The following is a 21,064-nucleotide window of genomic DNA, read 5'->3' on the forward strand; positions in this document are numbered from 1 at the left end:
TTTTCTGAATCTTTTCATCTGCGCACTGGTTTTGTGTGTCACTGGTGTGTTAAGCCATCTCCTTACTTTCTTTATAAGCTCCCGCTGCTCATCTCTAAACTCCTCTGGCCTGTTCTTCATCGCGTGGTGCTGCCGGTAGAGTTCCCACATCTCCTGAAAGGTGTGATCCTCGAACCCTTTCTGGCCGTAGATACACCTGTCGACGTTGGCCTCGAGGAGACTGGAGACTTGTGGGAAGCTCTCTGCATATTCTGTGAGGTAATCTTTCACCCACTGGTTCCCAATCTCTCCCTTTCTGTGTGGGTTTGTTACCTCTAACCTGTTCTTGTCAATCACACTGTAAGGATAAACACCAACTTAGTACTGACATCAATATCATTGCAGTTGTGATAATGAGTAACTAAACTTTGAAAAGATGAATAATAAACACCAATGATAGCCACAGTTTGTGCAATTGTCTACAATGGTATTAAATATAACATGCTTACTACTTCATGTAGCCCACATCATTTGCCACAAGCCAGTGGAATGGTGCATTTTCATATTGTCCAAATGGCACCACCAGCTTTCCCAGGCACAGCTGACGGGATGGCACAGGGATACCCTCAGCCTGAAGGAGCTTCTCTGTGTGGGCCAGGGCAGCTGCCTGGAAGAGCAGCTCCTGTGGAGGTTTGGGGAAGAACACCTTCTTATCCCGATAGCTACGGGCCTCTCTGGTCGCCATCAGTGCAGCCTGTTGGCAATGTGCAGGGGCATCTGGGTTGACGGCCCTGATCTGTGGTGGGGTCTCTCTTCTGGAGATACTGAAATACACTTAGATACAGCAATGCACCAAAAACAACAACAAAGACAGACGTGTTATTATTATTATTATTATTATTATTATTATATTATTATTATTATTATATTATTTAAACCTGAAGAGTACGGTCTAGACCTGCTCAATGTGTAAAGTGCCTTGAGATGACTTTGTTGTGATTTGGTGCTATACAAAGATTGATTGATTGATTGAGATTGATTATTATTATATTATTATTGTTATTATCAATTACTAATATAACAATGAACATTGGTTACAACAGGTCATTGATAGATACATACATACATACATACACACAATAAATATTTATTTACGTTAGGCGCTAATGCTAACATTAACGCTATGTCCTGTCTATCGATAAAGACAATGCTCAATATAAATAGTGTTATAATAAATTAATTTATGTATGAGGCGCAGTGAGTAGTGAGTGTAACAACAAATTAATTGATTAATTCAGTCTTACCAATACTTTACTGTATGATAGCCGAGGAAAATACAAATGCATAAACTAACGAGCGTAGACTCTGGGCCAATCAGAAGCCGCAACTGTCTACGGACAGTCACATGACGCCAGGAGACGATATGATTGGTAGTCTACGGTCAGAATTGACCAACCAGAAGGCGTAACTGTCTACGGTGACTGTAGACTTTTGCACTACCGTAGACGAATAGTTGAAGGCCAACGACGGCGCCATGGTGACTAAACAAAATATCCAGTTAAGTCCAGGTCGTGTCACAGCCCTTCTTCAAGCAGTACAGGGTGTAAATAACTGCAGAACTAATACATTTAATTAATATAAGTAAGCTAATGTCACCTAACGTTATATTAAGCACATGTAACGCAGACTTAAATAAACAAAAGAACACAGTAGCCTGGTAGTTTGATTGGTTATGCAAATTTACCGTAAATAGCGCTTAAAGGGCATTATAACATACAATGCAGTATGTTTTGGTTATTTAAAAATCCTACAAAACTGATCAATTTAAAAACACACATTACTCAAGGAAAATTTAAATAAAATCAAAAACAATAAAATCAGACAATAAAAGTTAACAACCAGCCTTTACATGAACCTGTCAGTTACTACATTTTAAAATTATTAGTTTTAAAATAGTTATTAGCTAGATACAGTACACTAGTTTGTCATACAAGTTTGTATATTGTGAGCTGACAGAGGTGATGAGTCAGTAAACAATATTATTATTATTGTCCAACAGTAAAGCTGCTTCCATAGTTGTGATTGATATGAATGATCACCACTGGCCCCAAAAATCTCTGTGGTCAGAATAATTAACTAATTAACATGTCTTTAGTTTTTACATCACAGTTATATGAAGAGCCTGCATTGACACGAAATTATGCGTGTCATCAAATAATGTATGATTTGAATCTGCCAGGGTGCCCATATGAGTTCTGTAGTTGTTACAATAGTTATAACACAAAAGCCACCAGAAACACACTTTATCACCGCAAAACCAACAGCAAGAGGCTCAATGCACCTGACCCTTGAAAGAAACTTCAAGCTGGGCTTTGAAGCAGGAGGAAACTCACCTCTTGAAGGTCATACCAGTCACACTGCTGCACCACGTTTGCTTTCTAATCATTGGCTGCACATTTAGCCAGGTAATTACCCGTTAAGCCTCTCTGATAGAAGGAGGTCAAGAGAGGGAAAAACAGAACGGACCAGGAAGAGTGCATCCATTCACAACACACACAAGTGGAGCACCACACAAGGAGAACGAGTGCTGCTTTTCTTTTCTTACCATCTAGGAGCGGGAATTAAGGCAAGCAAACTGCAGTGAAATGACTGGATTCATATTTAAGGTGTTAGCTGGAAAAACTGTTAAATTACTTAAAAGTCTTTGAAACAAGATTTTAATCTTCTTGAATCCCAAAAAGCATTTATGGATTTATGTCCAAAACATGGGTGTTCAAGCTAACATGTGCAGATTATTTTGGGGGGAGTGAATGTTACCATTGGATACACAGTGTATGCCTCTGTTTGTCCACAGCATGTCCAAAGCAGGAGAGAGGACAGCCTCTACCACTTCTGTCGACTCAGCCTCAACAGATGGGTAAGTTTAAATTCACCGGTGTTTGGTGTTTATTAACAAATTGTTTAATTCATTAATTTGCTGTTTTTCCATCTTGTAGCAAGGATGCTGCCTCCCCATCAGGTTCAGTCTCCGAAACACCAAAGAAATCCTTAAAGAAGTCCAAAAAAACCACAGAGAGTATGAACAAAGTCTACAACTCTGTGCTCGAAAGTGTTTTTGGATCGGTAAGTAGCGAACATCCACATTTTGTGATTTTAGTTGAACTAGATGTGACAATCCTCTTCTTGGCTATGATGGTACCGGACCTCTGCTGTCGCCCTCTGACCTTTGACCTATACTGCAACAACAACTGACAATATAAAGCACATTGATCTTAATATAGCTATGGGCCGAGATAGGCATGGGGATTACTTAAAATGTATTATTGATATAACTGATCTCTACAATACAGTGGCTGCTCATTCAGACACTGCATGTCAGACATTAAAGCATCAGATTCAGAAGTGAAGTGGAAGTCAGCCAGCGTACTTACAGTTTTGTTCCTGATCTTTCTCGGGCTGCCATCACTAAGCCTGGTGTGTCTGTAGTATTAGTGGCTCATTAGCTGAGGCTTAATGCCACACTTTGTTAGGGTTATCCAAATGAAAAGCACTGCCACACTTGGTTGATTCCATCTGAAAATGTTTCCCCTTTTCACTGTGAATATGAATACAAGCCAACGGAAACTGATAAACATGGTCATACCTGAGAATTCGGTCATTCTTTATATCCATTATGCATTACAAAATGTTTTTATTAAAAGTTGGTGTCAATATACTTTGGTAGTATTTCATATTGCAGTGTAATCTTCCTTTTTTAGTATTTAGTATTTGAACCTGTGTTTTTTACTGTTTCTGCAGGAAAGGGAATTAGCTCAGGCTGAGTTAGACGGTAAGTGGCACTACCATAGCTCAATGTCATTACTAAGGTTAACATTATTAAGGTTATTAAGGTACTAAGGTTATTATTTTAGTACTAAATTATTGTATCAAACTAATATAATACCATGCATATAAATCAGTTCCTGTTTATATAACTGCCAAACCTATATTCATTATAAAGTCTTTATTTTTACCTCTCTCCATTTCCTGGCCATTTCTTCCACATTCATAAAAACATTCTGACTCTATAAAGTTCACAAAAGCAGCTTTTTTAAATTAGTATGGACCTAGATGGAAACATTTGGATTGTCTGTGTGAAAAAAATATACTTTTCCTCTAAACTATAATTAAGTTACCTACAAGTACATTCAGTAACATAGATAAATGTTCCCTTGGATTGTAAAAGTGGACGAATTTTGGTTGTTGCCACAATGTTTATTAGATCGTGTACTACACTAGATTCAAACAGATTTGATTTTTGGTCCTAAAATCTGTAAATCTGGCAATTTTAGGATTGTGATGTTGCAGCAATGCCATAATCCTCAACCATTTTGCCCTGATGAACTTCACTTTACAACACTTCTGGAACAGTTGTAATCTTTGTGACTCCTAACCTCCCTTCCAGAGTTGCAGGAGGCCTTCAAAGAGTTTGACTACGATCAAGATGGATACCTGAACTACAAGGATGTGGCTGAATGTATGAGGACCATGGGATACATGCCCACGGAAATGGAGCTGCTGGAGATAGTTCAACAAATCAAGATGAGAAGTGAGCTGAGGATATAAGCACACAATGGCTATGAACATCAAAAGATGCTAATTTGTTTGGATGTTTTTGCAACTGAGCACCTTGTCCATTTTCTGGCATCTCTCCTCTCCACAGTGGGCGGATTAATGGATTTTGAAGATTTTGTTGAACTGATGGGACCCAGGATGATGGGAGAGACTGCTCACATGCTGGGACTCAAAGAGCTCCAATCTGCCTTTCTACAGGTCAGTCAGCTGATAATAAAGCAATTCACACGGTTACAAAATAACAGCAAAAGAGGGTCCAAAAGAGGGTCAGTCAGATGAAAATTTGTGTGAGCTGATATGTCAGACATAAAATGGTCCAGTTGTGTACACCTCAGTTAATAAATTTAAAAAAGAATAACAATAATTGTACAAATTCCAACAAATGAAATTGTACTGTTTTCCTCCTGCTGTCAACCCATTGTCATTGCTTTCTCTGTTTTTAGTTCGACCTCGATGGAGACGGGAAGATCAACCAGGACGAGATGAAGGAGGCGGTCAAGTCGATGGTGGGGGAGAAGCTGAAGAAAGGAGAACTGGAGGAGATCTTAAAGGAGTTGGATATTAACGCAGATGGAAACATTGACTTTGAAGGTGAGAATTAAGAAGCTCAGGCACAAACACATTAATGCAGCTGACTTGTTAACCAGAGGTAGACCTTTGCTGTTTAGTCATATGAAGTCGGTACTGACTCCACTTGCTCTGCTTTGTCTTCTCTCTCCTCCTCTTCAGAGTTTGTGATGATGCTCTCCATTCGCTAGCTGCTGAAACCACCAACTAGGACAGCATTGCTAATGCTACTGAATCATTCCACACTATCAAATCTTGACAATTTGGTAATGTTTGTAATGTAGATATAGACTTCTACAACATAACGTGTGCCTAACTGTAATTATTGTATGAATAATGAATTGTTAGAGGAATCAGAGTGATGCTGTATGACAACAGATATGGTGGATGCTGTCAAGAGATTAGATTTGTGAACTTTTTGCAGTGATATAACATGTAAATAAGACTGAAATGGTTTGCTATTTTAATAAAGAAATAAAAATGATGTGAGTTTTCTAAACTTGCCCTTCAATTAAACAGCACAACACTATTATAATATACAATAGAATCAGTAATTCAATGGACTGATCACATTTAAACCTCTCAAACAGACTTTATTCCAAAAAACAAGTCTTTTATTACCTCCAGGTCATTGTCAAACAAAATGGAAATGATAATGTTAATTATCATCTAGAGAATATAAGTTAAATATAAATTAAATTCATTGTCAGTTGTTAACAACGATGCAGCTTTGAGCTTTGTCACGTCTACTGTCTTTAGAATTGGAGAAGCATTTGCACATCCAAAACCACGGTGCAGGTATGTCCCGAAAAGTCACATTTTAGAATAAAATCCCACATCAGGCCAACATTTGATGGTGGCACTGGAACTAACCACGCAGAGCTTATATCCTATTTGAAAATCTAAAAGCTTAACACTACTGGTAACTTAATTTGCTTATTATTATAACATCGATCAAACTATATGTGCACACAATTCAGAAAGATCTGCAACATGCAGCACATATATTCTGCTGAAATTAAAAGTCTTGTGGTCGGACAAGAAACAGAATAACAGGAGAGATACTCCTTAACTCCTAAAAAGCATTGAGTCACACTGGAATCAGTGTTTCACAGGAGGAGAAGAGATGGATGAGTCACTGCCATCACGGGTCAGGAAGTAGACCATGAGTTAAAAATTTCATCTGTCTGAGGAACTGGTTGGGTTTTTTCATGTACAAAACAATCAATTCTTTCAATTTGATTAAAATTAAAACCATAAGCTCTTCTAGTGTATCTGCAGTGCCAGGATGTAGCCTGCCACCACTGATTAAACAAAACATATCTCATATTGAGTATCACCAAAACCTTGGCCAGTAAGTTCAGCAGACTTGTGCACTAAAAGAGCCAACTACAAAAACTGCTCCCATCAATTACCAAGAAGGTAGATACTGCACTCGAAATTTAGTTCTAAAACTGAAAATCACATTACGTCTGTCCCCCATGACTCACTGACACATCTATTTCTTCTCCTCTCAGGGGGAATGTCTGCTCTAACTTTTATGTAAACTTTATGACGATCAGAAATACCATCCAGAAAGCAGAGTTTTGTAAACAAATGCATATAAGTTTTCCTAGCATGTGAGAACTTGCTGAGTTAATTTTAACATTTTGTGCACTGTGCATGGTGCTCACATTGGCAGGGTATTCAGGCGTCCCCGCCCAAGATGACACACACTGAAAGTGGATGCACTCACTGTACTGTAAGGTAAGATGCTGCATTGCATTAAAGCCCATACGACAGGTATATGAATGCATGTTGTATCATTTCCACAGCTTTGTGAGACTATTACGGATAGATTCAGCAGTTTGTTACTGTATGCTCAAAGTATGTTTTGAGTATTTGTGGCAAGTTTGGACCAACATCATGCATAGGTGTATTGTCCAATGGTTACACTGCAGTCACTCAAAATCACATCACAACATCCTTCGGTGTACAGCCCAAAACACAACAAGCAAGTGGCTACAACACCTACACCACTTGTCTTTCTGTCAATGCCAGTCTCTACATGCTATCAAACCTCTCAATTTCCCTTCTTCTTGCAACTTGTCCTTCATTTTTTTCATTTCCTTCTTCTTTCAGTCCCCCTAAATGGTAGATAGATAAATATGGATAAGCTTCTTCTATTTTGTCTATCCACAACTCACAGTGTCTTCATTCACAACTGGACAACTGCTCAGCTAGTAAGACTCGTTGACGATCTTCGGTTGTCTACAGCTCATTGGTCAGCTCATCAGCAAATTCAGCCATGATGTCATGCACCCAGATGTCCCTTTCTTCCTGTGAAGTGTCGACCAGGAAGACAGTCAACTTCCTGTCCCAGGGGTTAGCGGCTTCCTGTACAGCCTCCAGCTGGGCCACGAGGGGTTTCTTCTCCACGTGGTTCCTGAAAACGATGGAGGCTTCCTCTGACCACTGCCTCGGCTTCAATCCTGCAAGAGAGTCAGATATGAATGAGCAGTATAACAATATAAAAATACTCGCAAATGTACTTATAATGCAGAAAAATGTCCTCTGGGATACTATTACTATTTTGTATAAAGTAGTAGAACTAGCTGGCAGTATTAAGAAGTTGGGAAAGGGCAGTTTAATTAATAAAAAAAGGCATCATATTGAATGAGTTCATTATATGTTTTTAAGTTAACTATAATTTACTCTAAGGTAGAGTACCTCAAAATAATACTTGTGTACTTTAATTGAGTATTCCACCACTGGAGTTTGGACATGACCTTAGTAATAGCCATCACTCTGTTGTGAAGGTCCACTCTACTCACCAGCCAGCTGAGCAGTGATTCCCTGGAACGGCAGCTGTCTGAACTCTTTGATCAGCGGTCTGAGCTGCGTGCAGCTGACCAGCTCGTGTTTACCATAGTCCAACTCATACACAGACACCAACCCATTGGTCAGAACTCCTTTCACTAACACACGATGCCAGCTGAGAGAAGTTAGGGAGGAAGAGTGCATATATTTAGGCAAAGCACATATATTTATATACTGAATATTCACTACAGGCAGAAAAATGACAGAAGGAACCAAGCACAAATCCTCAGTGGAAACCAGATTAATAGACTATACTCTAATGTATTGTCTTTCTTCGAGCCAGAGCTAGCTCCAGGCTGTTCAAGATCAAATTTTCAGTTGTGCCCAATGTTTTCATGAATGAAATGAAATAAATAATTGCTTTACTTACTTGTTCTCCACTTTAGCAGCGTATATCTGATTCTTCTCTATGTTGAGTGGTTTCTGCTCAGTTTTATTGTAGTAGAGAATCATCTCTCCCATCAACACCACTAGTTTGTACATATCTCTCCAGGGCTGCAGCACAAAGTGACCTGGGTGGCACGCCACTGACACATAAACATCTATGTTGTTTCCTGAGAAGAAAAAGACCGTCATATGAACATGTCATTTTCTAGGCTACATTAAGACATAAACAGTTGATTTCCTGCCTTGGAATATGTTTGTCCTCAATAAGTAAGATTTCCACTACCTGCTGGGGGCAGCTCTAGTAATGGAGGCAGCTGGAGAGAGGATGAGGGGGATGACGGTGTCTCTGGTGGGCTGGTGGTGGTGGTGTTGCCTCCTCCACCTCCTCTGGGTCCCGACAAAGCCCTCCTGAGATGAGGCTTGGCTGGGACAGAAGTTGACACTGGACTCCCATTAATGGAGTTACTGGTGCTAGAAGTCTTGGAGGATAAAGTGGCTGTGGAGATCTTGGCAGGGCTGTGAAATTCAATGAACAAACAAGACATTTATTGTATAAAGTAATGTATAACTTTTAACTGAAAGTGAGGGGGTAATACAGGTAAATATAAAAGCAGCAGAAACCTGTGGCTCGTCAGGAAAACATCTGGCCGCTGTTTGAACAGGTCAGACTGGGCCATCTGATGGTTGAGGCTACGGGCAGGGTCGTGGAAGCTCTTGTCGGTGAAAAGGTGGATGTAGATGCAGCGCTTGGTTTCATCTACCTTGGCAACCTTGGGGTGAGAGAAGAAAATACTAGTAGTAGCAGTCATGGTAAATAAATGTTAAGAAACTCATGTCATGGTTTGGTTTCAGATTGTAGAACTATCTATAGGGATAGTCAGTTGTATGTATTCTTCACTTTCACTCCCCTCAGGCACCACGTTGCAGATCACTGGTTTAGATGTTCAGGAAGGACGGGCGGCAATTTACCTTCATGCTACAGTCTGTGGTGTTGAGCACTTTCTCTCGAAGCCACTGGACAGCATCTGGAGTCCAGGATCCAACGCTGACAGCCAGGTCTGCTAGACAGCACTTCACAGCCTAAAAACATGTTGATGGATGTCATTTTCTCAGCTAATCCTTGTTGGACTGTATAAAGAAGCTGCCCTCACTACAACAGTACATAACAAAACTCTCCTTTGATCATTGCTCTTGACTGTTCTTGACTACTACTACTTCGAACGCATGGAAGCTGACCTGTGGTGGGATGGCCATAAGGTCACGGAGGAATGGCGGTGGGATCTCTCTCAGCTCAAACACCTCTACAGAAGCCTGCACACCCACATCAATGAACAGGATGTCCAGCACTCTGCTGCCGTGAAGGTTGGTGATCTAAAGACAGAATTATAGAAAGGAAAACGTCTTATTTTTTACAGTTAAACAAATTTCAAGAGTTATATGGAGGTATAAATATATATAATGGCTGTTAAATGTTCTGCCAGTTTCAAATCATATCACTCTGCTGTACCTTAGGTAGTTAGTTATTAGTTCTTTTTGATCTCTGCCCTCATAGCAACCACACCTGGCTTTATTGTGCAATAATGTGACTTTATCCTTTTGTCAGGCCAACATCAATCGTATGTGGATTTGTTAATAATTCACAGTCTGAGCTGCAGAGACCAGTGTCTTCTTACCTCTACACGGGACCATTTGCCTTTGTAGCGAGCCAAGCATCCTTTTCCACAGAAGGGTCTGGATACCAGGAACTCTGATGTTACCTGGAAGAGATAAAAACGGCATCAAGAAACCGTTTTCATCATGCTATTGTTAAATCTGACTGTATTTCCTCTGGATTGGCGAGGTTACTATGTGTAACTGCTGCTTTATGACTGCAATAAAATGATACTGTAAAAGCTCACACAAACATTTCACAGGTCCAACCAGTCTGCTGCAGGTGTACACTGCAATGACACCAGAGATTAGGACTTAGATCTGTGGTAACTTAAAATGGAAAGGGGTTGTTGATGTTTAAAAACACAACATAGCATATGTTAGAGATTTACGAATGGTTCATTTAACCTTGAAGAGTTACCATCTACATTTATTACAACAGCTGATTAATGACAGCAAATTTACCCGCACCAGCAGAGGGAGTTACCTTAACAGATAAAACAATGTACATTTTGCTCAACTATGGATTACTAAACAGGATATTGAAGGATGTAAAAAATCATTGATGACATATATAGAAATGTAATTTCTTCCCTGCATGCTTGATTATTTTTAATACACTTTCTCTGACAGTGAACTGATGAAAGCTTGCAAGAAGTCTTTACCCTTGGTAAAAATACATTACCAGACTCAACACTGTGTTTACCTAAACACTGACGTAAAGCGTTACTGAGCTGCAAGTATGAGCTTTAAAGGACAGCACTGGCACACCTAGAAAAAGCATCAGCTCCACTGCTGCTATCCGATTAAGTGGTTTGGCAATGTCTTAACTCCAGATTATCAACCTAATCTCAATCTGTCCACAACTCCGCCTGAACGAAGCAATACAACACAAATACATTCACAAAAGGCTTTTCAGATAAATGTGTGAGTCCTAGTGTACTACGTTTACTCACTGTGACACACACATGGCAAGGAAGGTATATATTTCTCATTTCCAGTCAGGAGTATGCAACACATTGGGCATCCTGTGTTCCATTTAGAAATAAAAACATATATACAAATATATGGTGCAATTGCTGCACCTACTAAACTGTAGAAAGGGTGACGTGTAAAGCTACACAAAGAAAAGGTTGACAACCACGAAAAAAATAAAGTGAACAGAAGTAAATGAAATGAGCTGCCAACAGCTTGGAATGAGTATACAAGTGTAGTTCCAGACCAAGAGTGGGCCTATAGGTCTAAAATAAAATCAAAAACTTCAATAGAACTACAGTGTTTGTTACATATGTATTCTGTAGGGGAGTTGTCACCCTTTACAACCCTCCTCCCACAAGAACAATGGGTCATTATCACAGTAATGTCAGAAATGGAATATAATATTCATAGGTATGTTTGGAAGGTGCTTGGAAGGCAAGCAGTATTCAAATGATTGTGATCTGCAACTTCACCACTAGTTGCCAATAAATCCTACACACTAGTCCTTTAAACTAGAGTAAACAGTGCATTTGCCTGGCACAATTCTCTGCTGTGGATTACATTTGGTGTTTAAATTAGTATTTATAGTAGCAGGACAATAAATGTGGTATTAAATAAAAACAAACTGTTCATTACAGTGTTGATTGTAATGAACCTGTAACCCAGGGTAACACTGTAGCTCATTGATGTGTTTTTAAGAGCTCTATGGCGCATCTGTAACTCTGGCTGACTAAAAAAGTAAAACCTTTTAGAGTTTCAAAAACACAGTGAGACATCAGATGTAGCATGGTGTTAACCTGTGAGTGGAAGTATGTCTCTATATTCTCCAGTATCTCATTCAGCTTGGCAAGTCCTCTGGAGGGCAGCTGGCAGTAGACAGTCCCATCTGAGCAGACGCTGCTGACAGTCACGTTCATATATGCACTGTTCACCTGAGGAGAGTCAGTGGTACGAGTTTAGTGTGCTGTACACACACACTGACCAAACAACACACACATTCACAATCTCTCCTGTACCTGTAACGGGCTGGCTAGCGTCTTGTCGTGCAGGGCTTTCATACAGGCAGCGTTGATGTTGACATCATCATCCTGTGACGTGTCGTACAGGACAACAAGAGGGGTCTGCCCTCTCTCTAGGATCTCAGCCAATAGGATCTTTCCACTTGCCATTGTCTCAAACTTCTTCAGCACGGCAGGCTCCTGACAGAAAGGCCCCAGGCCTGGATACACACACAAAATATGTATTGTGGCTTCGGACAAATTTTTCTCTTTTTTGTTTTGTAAAGGTTGCTGACCCCTGGTGTAGTGAAACAAAAAGACTCACCAGCCAGTTTACACTTGGTTGCCTGGAAAGGCAGCTGGAAAAACTTCTCGTGCAGTTCAAACACTTTGGTTTTGCTGATCACCTCTGAGAAGCCATGATCCACATAGTACACCTACAGATCCAAAGGCAAAGACCACAGTGTTCACTAATATATTTATAATTTATATAATTTAAATTCCACCATAAATCTAACCTTCCACACAAGGTCACTTAACCTTCAGTGACTAGTGTCCTGGATCACTTCCTCCTATTCTCACCTTGACCTTGTCGGCCATGACCTCGCAGACTTGCGCCCTCAGAATCTCCTCTTCTTCCTCTGCCCTGACAGCAACAAGTTGGCCCGAGGATGGAGATGACAAAGGACATGGACTGCTTTGGTCCAGGCCGTAAAACTCCCTCATTTCATCCTCCATGGACTCCTGGGCCTGGGAGTAACCCTCACCAATGTACCTGAGAGAGGAGGAGAGACAAACGGTGAGAGATTTATGAACTGTCGAGTCTTAGAGCACATCCACACATATAGTTCTCTCCTACCTGAGTATGACTGCATTGGTGTTGGTGGCCTCCACCACCAGCACAGAGGGGTACTCCTCTTTGGGGATCTGCAGAGAAGGCACCGCATGGTTACTTAGCCTCCTGCCAAGCTCCTGCCTCACCCTCAGCTCCTCCTCACTGATGGAGGAGTTCCTCCTATTACAGTTCTCATCCTCTCCTTCTCCGACTCCAGTGCTGCTCCTCCTGTACAAGATAGCTCTCTTGGGGTTGTCAGGCATTGGGTAGTCAATGGTGCAGATGTCAGAGAGGAGGTGAAGGTTCTCTAGGACATGTCCAGGCAGTTTGGTCTTGTGAAACAATAAAAAAATTAAAAATAAGTGCATGTAGCTCCTCAATTTGGCAATGACATTAATATGATAGTGTTTCAAAGGGTTACTGACTTTGTAGGTGTCCTGGAAGAGCTTGGGGAGCGCGTGGGCCCACAGACCGTTGGAGTACTTTACCAGCAGCTCCTCCAGTTTCAGCTTCAGGTCAGGGCTAAGGGTGGCAGGGGAGGAGGGAGGGCTTGGGGACGAGGAGGACGATGGTGGAGACTGAGGAGAGCGAGAACCAGAGCGGGTCAGATGGGCGCTGGGGGGTCTCTTTTGGACAGGGGACTGCAGGGGTTTGTCTATGGGGGTGTTGGAAGTCAGAACAGGGGCAGAGGTGGAGTCAGGGTTAAGGGTGGGTGAAGGGGAGGATGTGGTGGTCTGTTCCTTGGCAGGGTAGAGTAGCAGCTCTGATGGGTTGCTGCTGCAGGTTTTCTCTACCTAGAAGAATAAAGGGAGAGGATTCACAATAAAGCACTTTGTTGGCAATACAGACTGAACATGACTAGTTGGTGAGTTCTTGAAATTATACTCAAGAAAGAAACAATATTTATCTTCCATTGATAGAAAATCATTAGTGGTTCTAAAAGTCCTCTTTAAGGAAATGTATGCTGATTTGTGCTATATAAATACTTTAATGTAGATAATAACTACTATGATATGACATTACTTGGTATAGTACTGTTGGGTTTCTGTTTGTGTGTTTCTATGCTTAATGTATTAGATAAATATAAAGAGAAACAAAAAAAAACATCTGCCTTTTCTATTAAATTAGGTTTAGATACTGTCTCTATTCTGACCAGTCAATTTTCTTGTTAATAGGTATTTTTCACTTTACCAGGCCTTGTCTGGAGACACAATATTTTATTCAGTCACTGGGACACTTCAACTGTACATGTGACAAGAAATATTAAAAATAAATTCTTTACGTTACCAGAAACAATATGCATATATTTCATTAGCCTCACTGTATTATAATTTATCACAAAAGTAATTATTTGTGTTAATTATTTGAAAACGGAAATGCTTCTTATAATGCTAAAATATAACAAATAACATACAGTGCATATATGCGTCCAGGTCTCCAGGTCTTTGATGGACTCAGTGGGCAAGTCCTGTTTGTACAGCTCTCTGTAGATCTGAGGCAACTTCGACACCCAGAACCCGTTACTGTACTTCCCCAGGATCTCCCTGATGCGACCCTGGACCTGCTGAGGGTTATAGGGCTTTCCTTTTCCCGAGCCGGGGCTCTCGTTTAGATTCAAGGGTGCTGGAAGATTGGAGAAAAACCACAGAAGAAAAGAGAGATTAAACATGCAGGGAATTACTGCTGCGACAACTTTCATCTTCTCGCCCCTTTAACTTGTGGATTGCATGATGATTGTTTTTCTCCACAACTGAGTCTTGAAATAGACAGATGGTTGATTTGAATCAAAAAAGAGAGACGGACAGAAGAATGATAATACAGCATATTCACAACCAAAGTTATGATTCCTTTTGCCAATGGATTCAGCCTTTTATAATTTAGTTACACTAAAAAAACGTGTGAATCCCTTGAATGACAATAATTAAACTGAGCCATGTTAAACCAGTATCTAACACTGTGAAGCATGGGTCTTGCACATTTTCTAAACAGGGGTCACAGGGTTAAAATCATGTCCTCCTCACTCAGGGATGGCTCTTTACATACAGGAAGCAAAGGCTCTTAAACCAGTAAGTCTCTAACTTTAATAGTCTCTTCTGCCTGTCCCAAACGGCTGGAGCCTTCAACATATGTCCCTCAAAGCTCTGCAGTTTATTACATTCCAGTGCTTTCCCCCAGGCTACACTGACCATAGCCCTTCTTCAAACAGGCAACATGACAACAAACACATTCTTAGTTGAAGTAAAGACTTGTAGCAGTGGAGTTTAGAGAAGGGAGGCTCACACAGACAACTCGGAGCTGATTAAGTTCAAAGCTTTTAAAATACAACTCATGTCCGCAGGAATCCTAGAGAACTGAGACGAGTTTGTTTCCTTTACACATTACATAATAATAAAGATCTATAAGAGAGGGACTGGTGTGATTTAATACTTCAGTAGAAGATAGCCCAGCATGACACGGCAAAACTGTTGTTTACTTAGCTGAGTCTTTTTTTTAAATAAATGTCCTCTGGTGATGCTTAGAGCAGGTGGCCAGAATTTGAATCGTCTTAAGTAATACAGGCCTTGGCGAGATCTTCGTTCGTTTAGGGGACAAAAAGCTACATAAAATGTATTTTAGGCATAATAAACAGCAGCATGTCCTACTTACGACCAGTCTGTTGGGAGTTTCTGGAAAGGTGAGCATGCACTTCCTTCTGAAACCGTGATGGGAGGGTCATCCTCTTGTCTGATCTGGATACAAGAGAACACAACAAGGAGGAGGATTACTTTCTACGGGCTCTGGGAGAGAAAAAAAATGTGAAGAAGACAGACTGGAAACATAGTCTTGTCTCTTTTTTGAACCTTAAAAATCATACATTCTCCATCCATCATCTTCGTGCATAGTTTAAATGCTTAAAGTTCTAAATGCTGACTACAGATTTATGGCTCTGTTGGGTCTGGCTCTGTGCTGCATGTCTGATCCTTAATCTCTTATTAGGCAAAGCACACTCTGAGATCTATAAAAGATCTGTAAAGGACTCTGGTAACGTCTAACCAGATAACCTGCTTAAGTTCAGTAAAAGACAAAGTCTTTTTTGGTTTGTCCCTCAGTACCACAACCCATTAATCAAAATGTCCCATCCCCCATTGGTCTAGAACAATGGGTCCTGAGATATAGCACACTGCATACTGCATTGCACTCACTGTGTGTAGCATATCAGATGCTACTCAAACCCTAGTCAGCAACAAACTGAGAATGCATGGAGAGATTTCTACTCTGTGTAAAAGAGCCATATCCTTTTGTGCACATGGCTGAACTGATTTTAATGTATGTAATTTTATCTTGTAGGTCAATCTCAGTCACCTCAATTATACAGTAACTGCTTTGTTTAAACATTTCTATTGATTCAGCCTCTCTATCCCTTCTTGTCTCTCTTCGGTCACAACTCCTGGCTCACCCTGGTACATAGCTAATAATGGAAGCAAGCAATCAATAAAGAGAGCAAAAAGGCCATTTACTTTGTGACCCTAAATGGCTGTGAGAAGGTTTAAAGGACTTTACTATCCATACACAGATCTGTGCACTGTACAGGTGGAGGTGGTCAGAAGGAATGACAGCAGGATCAAACATCACTGATGATCTAGATTTAACACAAACCTACTGCTACTCAGAGTGCTGCATCTTCAGATGACTAATGTCATTTTTGTCCAGGAGAATAAATGTTGAGGTAGCAATGGGGAGGAATTTCTCTACTGGAAGCCACATTTTTATTTTTCCATTAAGACATAACTATACCAATAACAGCTACCCAGTCACACAACTTCCTCTCCCCAGGCGGAGGCAGCATTTGCCTGAACACCTACAAAACTCTGGCATCAGGTGCAGACTAGCCTCCTCAACTCATTTCTCCTGTGTTTCTAGTTTAATTAAAGTATTTAAACTGTACGTTGGCTCTCTCATTCTGTTTGAGGAATTTACCACTTGTACTGCCAGGCATCCCATAATGCAAGCACACACACACACACACACACACACAAATGATGACTGTACTGTCCAATGGAAGATCTAGAGGGATACAGAGAGATGTGCTGATTCACTCTGTGTCGGTTTAGAAGCGTTAATCTACCAGAGAATAGAGCAGGGATTAGAAAGGGCTCACATCCCCCCTGCTCTGGGCTCGTGTCCCCTGCCACCACACCAGGCTTCCCACCGTGCCGCTCCATTGTGCTGCGGTGGGCCAGTGGGCACACTGGACACCCATGGAGACACTGACAGAGGACTGATGTCAGTTGTTTTCACAGTGGACGGACGAACAGAGCCGTGGATGGATGGATGTGGGAGAGCCGGTCAATGAGCTGAACTAATCTTGATTCACTGTTTAAGCAACGCAGATAGATAATATCTCACAATGCTTCTATATGGCTTCTTCCATAACAATTAATCAGTCCATATCATGGTGAACAGCATTAGGACAGTGAAGCCAACATCAATTGGAATAATTGCGGATATTAGAAGGGGAAAAATAGTTATGGGTCAATTACTAACAGAGAGGAGATCAAAGCATAATTATGAGTAATCTACTGACAAAATCACAGATAGTGTAAGAGAGAGAATGAATAATGGGGAAAAAATAAATGAAGTTGAACAATGAAAAGGTGCCAAACATGTAGAAAGACGTAGAATTAGACACAGACAGAGACAGACAGAGCGAGAGAACCAGAATAATCTAGAGAGCACATCATCAGCCCAGTGCTGAATAAGCAGCAGTGGGGATGCTGTTTGCTCTCAGAATCCAACCAGAGTTCAACTGGGCTCCCATTCACCAGCAGCCTATTCTGATTCAGCTCAGACCACACAGGTGGGGAGGAGAGGGGGGCAGAAAGACAGAAAGAAATAAAGAATGAATGGGGGACATGTACGATTAACTTGGATTTTCACTGACTTCTGGCTGAGGTTTGACTGGATAGTGGAGAGTGACAAGAAAATACACGAAAGTGGGTAATTCACCACTCGAAAATATTTAACAAATTTACACCGAAACACATTTTTTGTAATTGTCTCAGACAGTTTAAAGAATTTTGAAAGCCTGTTGCACTGTAGAGTGAATCTACAGGAAATGTTTTGGCATGAGATCTAGCTTTTCTCAGCATGTTGTTCATTTACAAATTCCTCTACTTTGTTTCCTAAGTAGTTTGGAAGCCTGGCTGGTGACTTCCACATATAATGGTGCTATAAAATCCCACAAATATGTGGAGCTTCAGCATTGGGATGTAAGCTACAGTTGTCTTTTCATACTAAATGCCTGAAACAAATCATATTTTTATGTAGATCATTCAAAGGCAAAAATGTTTTGGATATATTTTATCTCAAACAACATAAAAGTGATCACATAAAATCATCTAAATTCATAAACTTATTTGAACTAGGTCATTTATAGGCAACTTAAATTAATAATTCAGTTTAGCTTCTCCTCTGTGTCCAACTGCTTACACTTAATTAGCTCCTAACCGTTCCCCTTACTCACTTCTCTGTAGGAGGGTTCCCTTTCCTGTTGGGTGTGTTCTGATTGGACATCTTGTTCGGATGTGCACCAGTCTTGCCCTCTGACTGGCCATCCCTCATGTCCCTTGCCTGTCTGAAGTCTCCATGTCCCGCCCCTCGGCCGCCGCCTCCTCCTCTACCCCCGCCTCGCCCGCGGTGGTTCGGCTGCCTCAGAGAGGTTTGAGGTTTGGCTACAGAAAGAAAGATAAAGCCAACAAAGGAAGTAAAACTATGGACACAGACACACAGGCACACAAACACACACACAAACACACCCTGACTCAGCTAAACCTGATGCTGAGACAGGCCAGTGTGTCTGTCTGGAGGACACAGTGTCATAGATATCTGTGGATATCTGTAGATTCAGTAGATCTGAAGAACATCGTAGCTCCAAATAGCATCACAACATCACAACGTTGAAAGTGAATGTTGAGAAAACTACATTCTTGAACTTAACTTAACGTAAGTTAATTCCTAATTGGATTGTGTAATAAATTGGTGGGGAGAGTAAAAGGAACTACACCTATTTGTTTGCTTGCCAAGAGTTGGATGAGACAATCGATCCAGTGTCACTTCATTAGCTATGGATCTGGAGCAAGGAGTCGATTAGTTTAGCTTAGCTTAGCTTAGCATAAAGACTGGATGTGGGGGAAAAGGTTGCCTGCCCGCACCTATAGATCTCAGTAATTAACTTCCTGGTGAGGACTGAGAAAACCAGCTGAGACTCCAGGGAGTCACTGTGATGACTTTAGGGGAGCTGCTATGCGTATTCAGGAATTTTAGGGGACAGCCAACTTAATTGTTACTCCTTGATTCCAGTCGTTTTTTAATTAGCAACCTTCTGAATGGGGCTAATTTGATTTTGTGTTACAGTGAAAGTTTATAGATGTTTCCTAACAACACAATTGGTACTGGGTTGACTGCGGCTACACTAGGAACATTTAAGGTGAGTGAAAGTATGTGTGTAAATATGATGTGGAACTCTGCTGGAAAAGAGTCCCACGTGCTTTTGGAATGGTAGATTTTTCTTAATTATCTCCTCAGTTTAAGATTGATAACATCATTGTGGAGGAAAGTACATGTTACACCAAGTCATTTGTAAAAGTCACTGTATGTTCAGCAAAAATCATCCTAACACAGCACCTAGCAGTCCAGCTCCTCAACACTTTACATCATTCAAGCACAGCATGACCGGCATGACATCACATTTCTGCTCAGTGACATCACCAATATACCTTGCATAACCCTTAGTCATTTCCACTCCCACACTCCGTTTTCTTTTTCAGTTCTTCCTCCTACTGCCTCTTCTTTTATCTTCACTTGTTTCTTTATCTCTCTTTTCCACAGCAACATCTAGAACTTTCTCCTTCTCTCTCATCCTCTCTGTTCTTGCTGAATCTCTTTTCCCATGACAAAACACAACAAGCAGCTTATACCTCTACAAAAGTAATCAATAGGCAATTGCGAGTTCAAAACAGGATTCCTTTCTCTCTGAGTGGATATGCTACTTATACCATATGAGCTACTGGCAGTCAATCAGTTAATAAATCAGTCTATTAATTAATCAATAAAACTTCCAGACACACACATTATAGACACTCAACGGTCACACACACAGGCAGGCACAGCCTTAAATCCACATGCAAATATAGGCAAGGACGAGCACACACACACACACACACACACACACAGAGTCAGAGCAGACGCCGCGTCACCTCACCAGCATGGACACACAGTCCCTGGTCTGTCTCTGCCTGAATATCAATATCCTGGTGAGGCAGCAGAGGAGAGAATAAGGGAAAGAGAGAGAGAGAGATGGAGAGGTTGATTTGTGAATCAGCTGCTCTTCGCTTGCAGCTGACTCTCAGCTGCTATAGGCTGCATTAGCCTCAAATCTCAACACCCAACTCTCTCTCTCTTCCAGAATCCCTCCTTGCCTGTCATCTGTCTGCCCCCTCCCTCCTTGCCATTTCACCATCCCTCTGCTTCTCTTTTCCTCCGACTCTCTCGCTGCCACTCCTCCTCTCCCTCTCCTCCCTGCACAACAACCTCCCACTTCCTCCTCTGACTCTCTGGGAATATTCTGCAGCATCACAGTCTGGCGGAGGTGTATGCGCTAAAAAGGAATCTACATGCACGTTTCTGTATGTGTGTGTATGTGCACACATGTGGAGGGGTTTGTGTTATTACATGTTTGCATATGTGCATTTATGGTAGTTTTATTACCATAAATGTTTGTTTATAGTGCAAATAAAGTCAGAAAAAGATAGCATCTTTGTACACATATGACCCTGATACACCTATCTGCTGTGTGTGTGTGTGTGTGTGTGTGATATTCTTAGTGTCTAAGGAACTGCAGGCCTCCACAAAGCAACAGTTAAACAGGCCAGTCATTCATCCACAGACTGCCGGGCTGCACCACAGAAAGCATTTGGTAATGCTGCATTGTCACAGCACTGATACAGGAACCGGGTACTTTCTAGTTTTCTCTTTCTGCAGTGCTGCTGCACTGTAGCACCGGTCCCAAGAGGAGTCTTGAAAAGGTCAGGAAATATTCAAAGAACTGAGTGGTTGCTATGGATGTATATAATACATATATATTTCCAAGCTACAGCTTACTGTTGTGTTGTAAAATGTGTTTAGTCAGGGTATGATAAAAAGAAAACACAATATGACA

The 21,064-nt window shown here is 41.1% G+C and overlaps 2 protein-coding genes across 2 annotated transcripts in view; one reads left to right on the forward strand and one right to left on the reverse strand.

Moving 5' to 3' along the window:
• The first annotated feature begins 2,834 nt into the window (after positions 1 to 2,834).
• On the forward strand, positions 2,835 to 5,351 carry si:cabz01076231.1 (calcium-binding protein 2). Its single transcript, XM_035675554.1, has 7 exons — positions 2,835 to 2,896; positions 2,976 to 3,102; positions 3,778 to 3,808; positions 4,424 to 4,567; positions 4,682 to 4,791; positions 5,037 to 5,184; positions 5,323 to 5,351. The coding sequence occupies exons 1-7, from the start codon at positions 2,835 to 2,837 to the stop codon at positions 5,349 to 5,351; spliced, it is 651 nt and encodes a 216-aa protein (XP_035531447.1).
• A 424-nt stretch (positions 5,352 to 5,775) lies between these two features.
• The window catches only part of tdrd7b (tudor domain containing 7 b), an 18,590-nt gene continuing 3,301 nt past the window's right edge, over positions 5,776 to 21,064 (reverse strand). The window contains exons 4-20 of the mRNA XM_035674871.1: positions 18,371 to 18,578; positions 15,514 to 15,596; positions 14,282 to 14,490; positions 13,293 to 13,661; positions 12,892 to 13,199; positions 12,615 to 12,807; positions 12,358 to 12,469; positions 12,051 to 12,253; positions 11,832 to 11,966; positions 10,080 to 10,163; positions 9,643 to 9,777; positions 9,376 to 9,486; positions 9,028 to 9,176; positions 8,690 to 8,922; positions 8,390 to 8,573; positions 7,974 to 8,134; positions 5,776 to 7,631 (exon numbers count right to left, since the gene is read on the reverse strand). Of these exons, the coding sequence (XP_035530764.1) occupies positions 7,411 to 7,631; positions 7,974 to 8,134; positions 8,390 to 8,573; positions 8,690 to 8,922; positions 9,028 to 9,176; positions 9,376 to 9,486; positions 9,643 to 9,777; positions 10,080 to 10,163; positions 11,832 to 11,966; positions 12,051 to 12,253; positions 12,358 to 12,469; positions 12,615 to 12,807; positions 12,892 to 13,199; positions 13,293 to 13,661; positions 14,282 to 14,490; positions 15,514 to 15,596; positions 18,371 to 18,578 (3,098 nt within the window). The 3' untranslated portion in view covers positions 5,776 to 7,410. The remainder of the gene's footprint in view (positions 7,632 to 7,973; positions 8,135 to 8,389; positions 8,574 to 8,689; positions 8,923 to 9,027; positions 9,177 to 9,375; positions 9,487 to 9,642; positions 9,778 to 10,079; positions 10,164 to 11,831; positions 11,967 to 12,050; positions 12,254 to 12,357; positions 12,470 to 12,614; positions 12,808 to 12,891; positions 13,200 to 13,292; positions 13,662 to 14,281; positions 14,491 to 15,513; positions 15,597 to 18,370; positions 18,579 to 21,064) is intronic.

Source organism: Morone saxatilis, unplaced genomic scaffold, assembly GCF_004916995.1.
Source record: "Morone saxatilis isolate NCDOM2014 unplaced genomic scaffold, NCSU_SB_2.0 Contig4, whole genome shotgun sequence".
Classification (NCBI taxonomy): Eukaryota; Metazoa; Chordata; class Actinopteri; family Moronidae; genus Morone; species Morone saxatilis.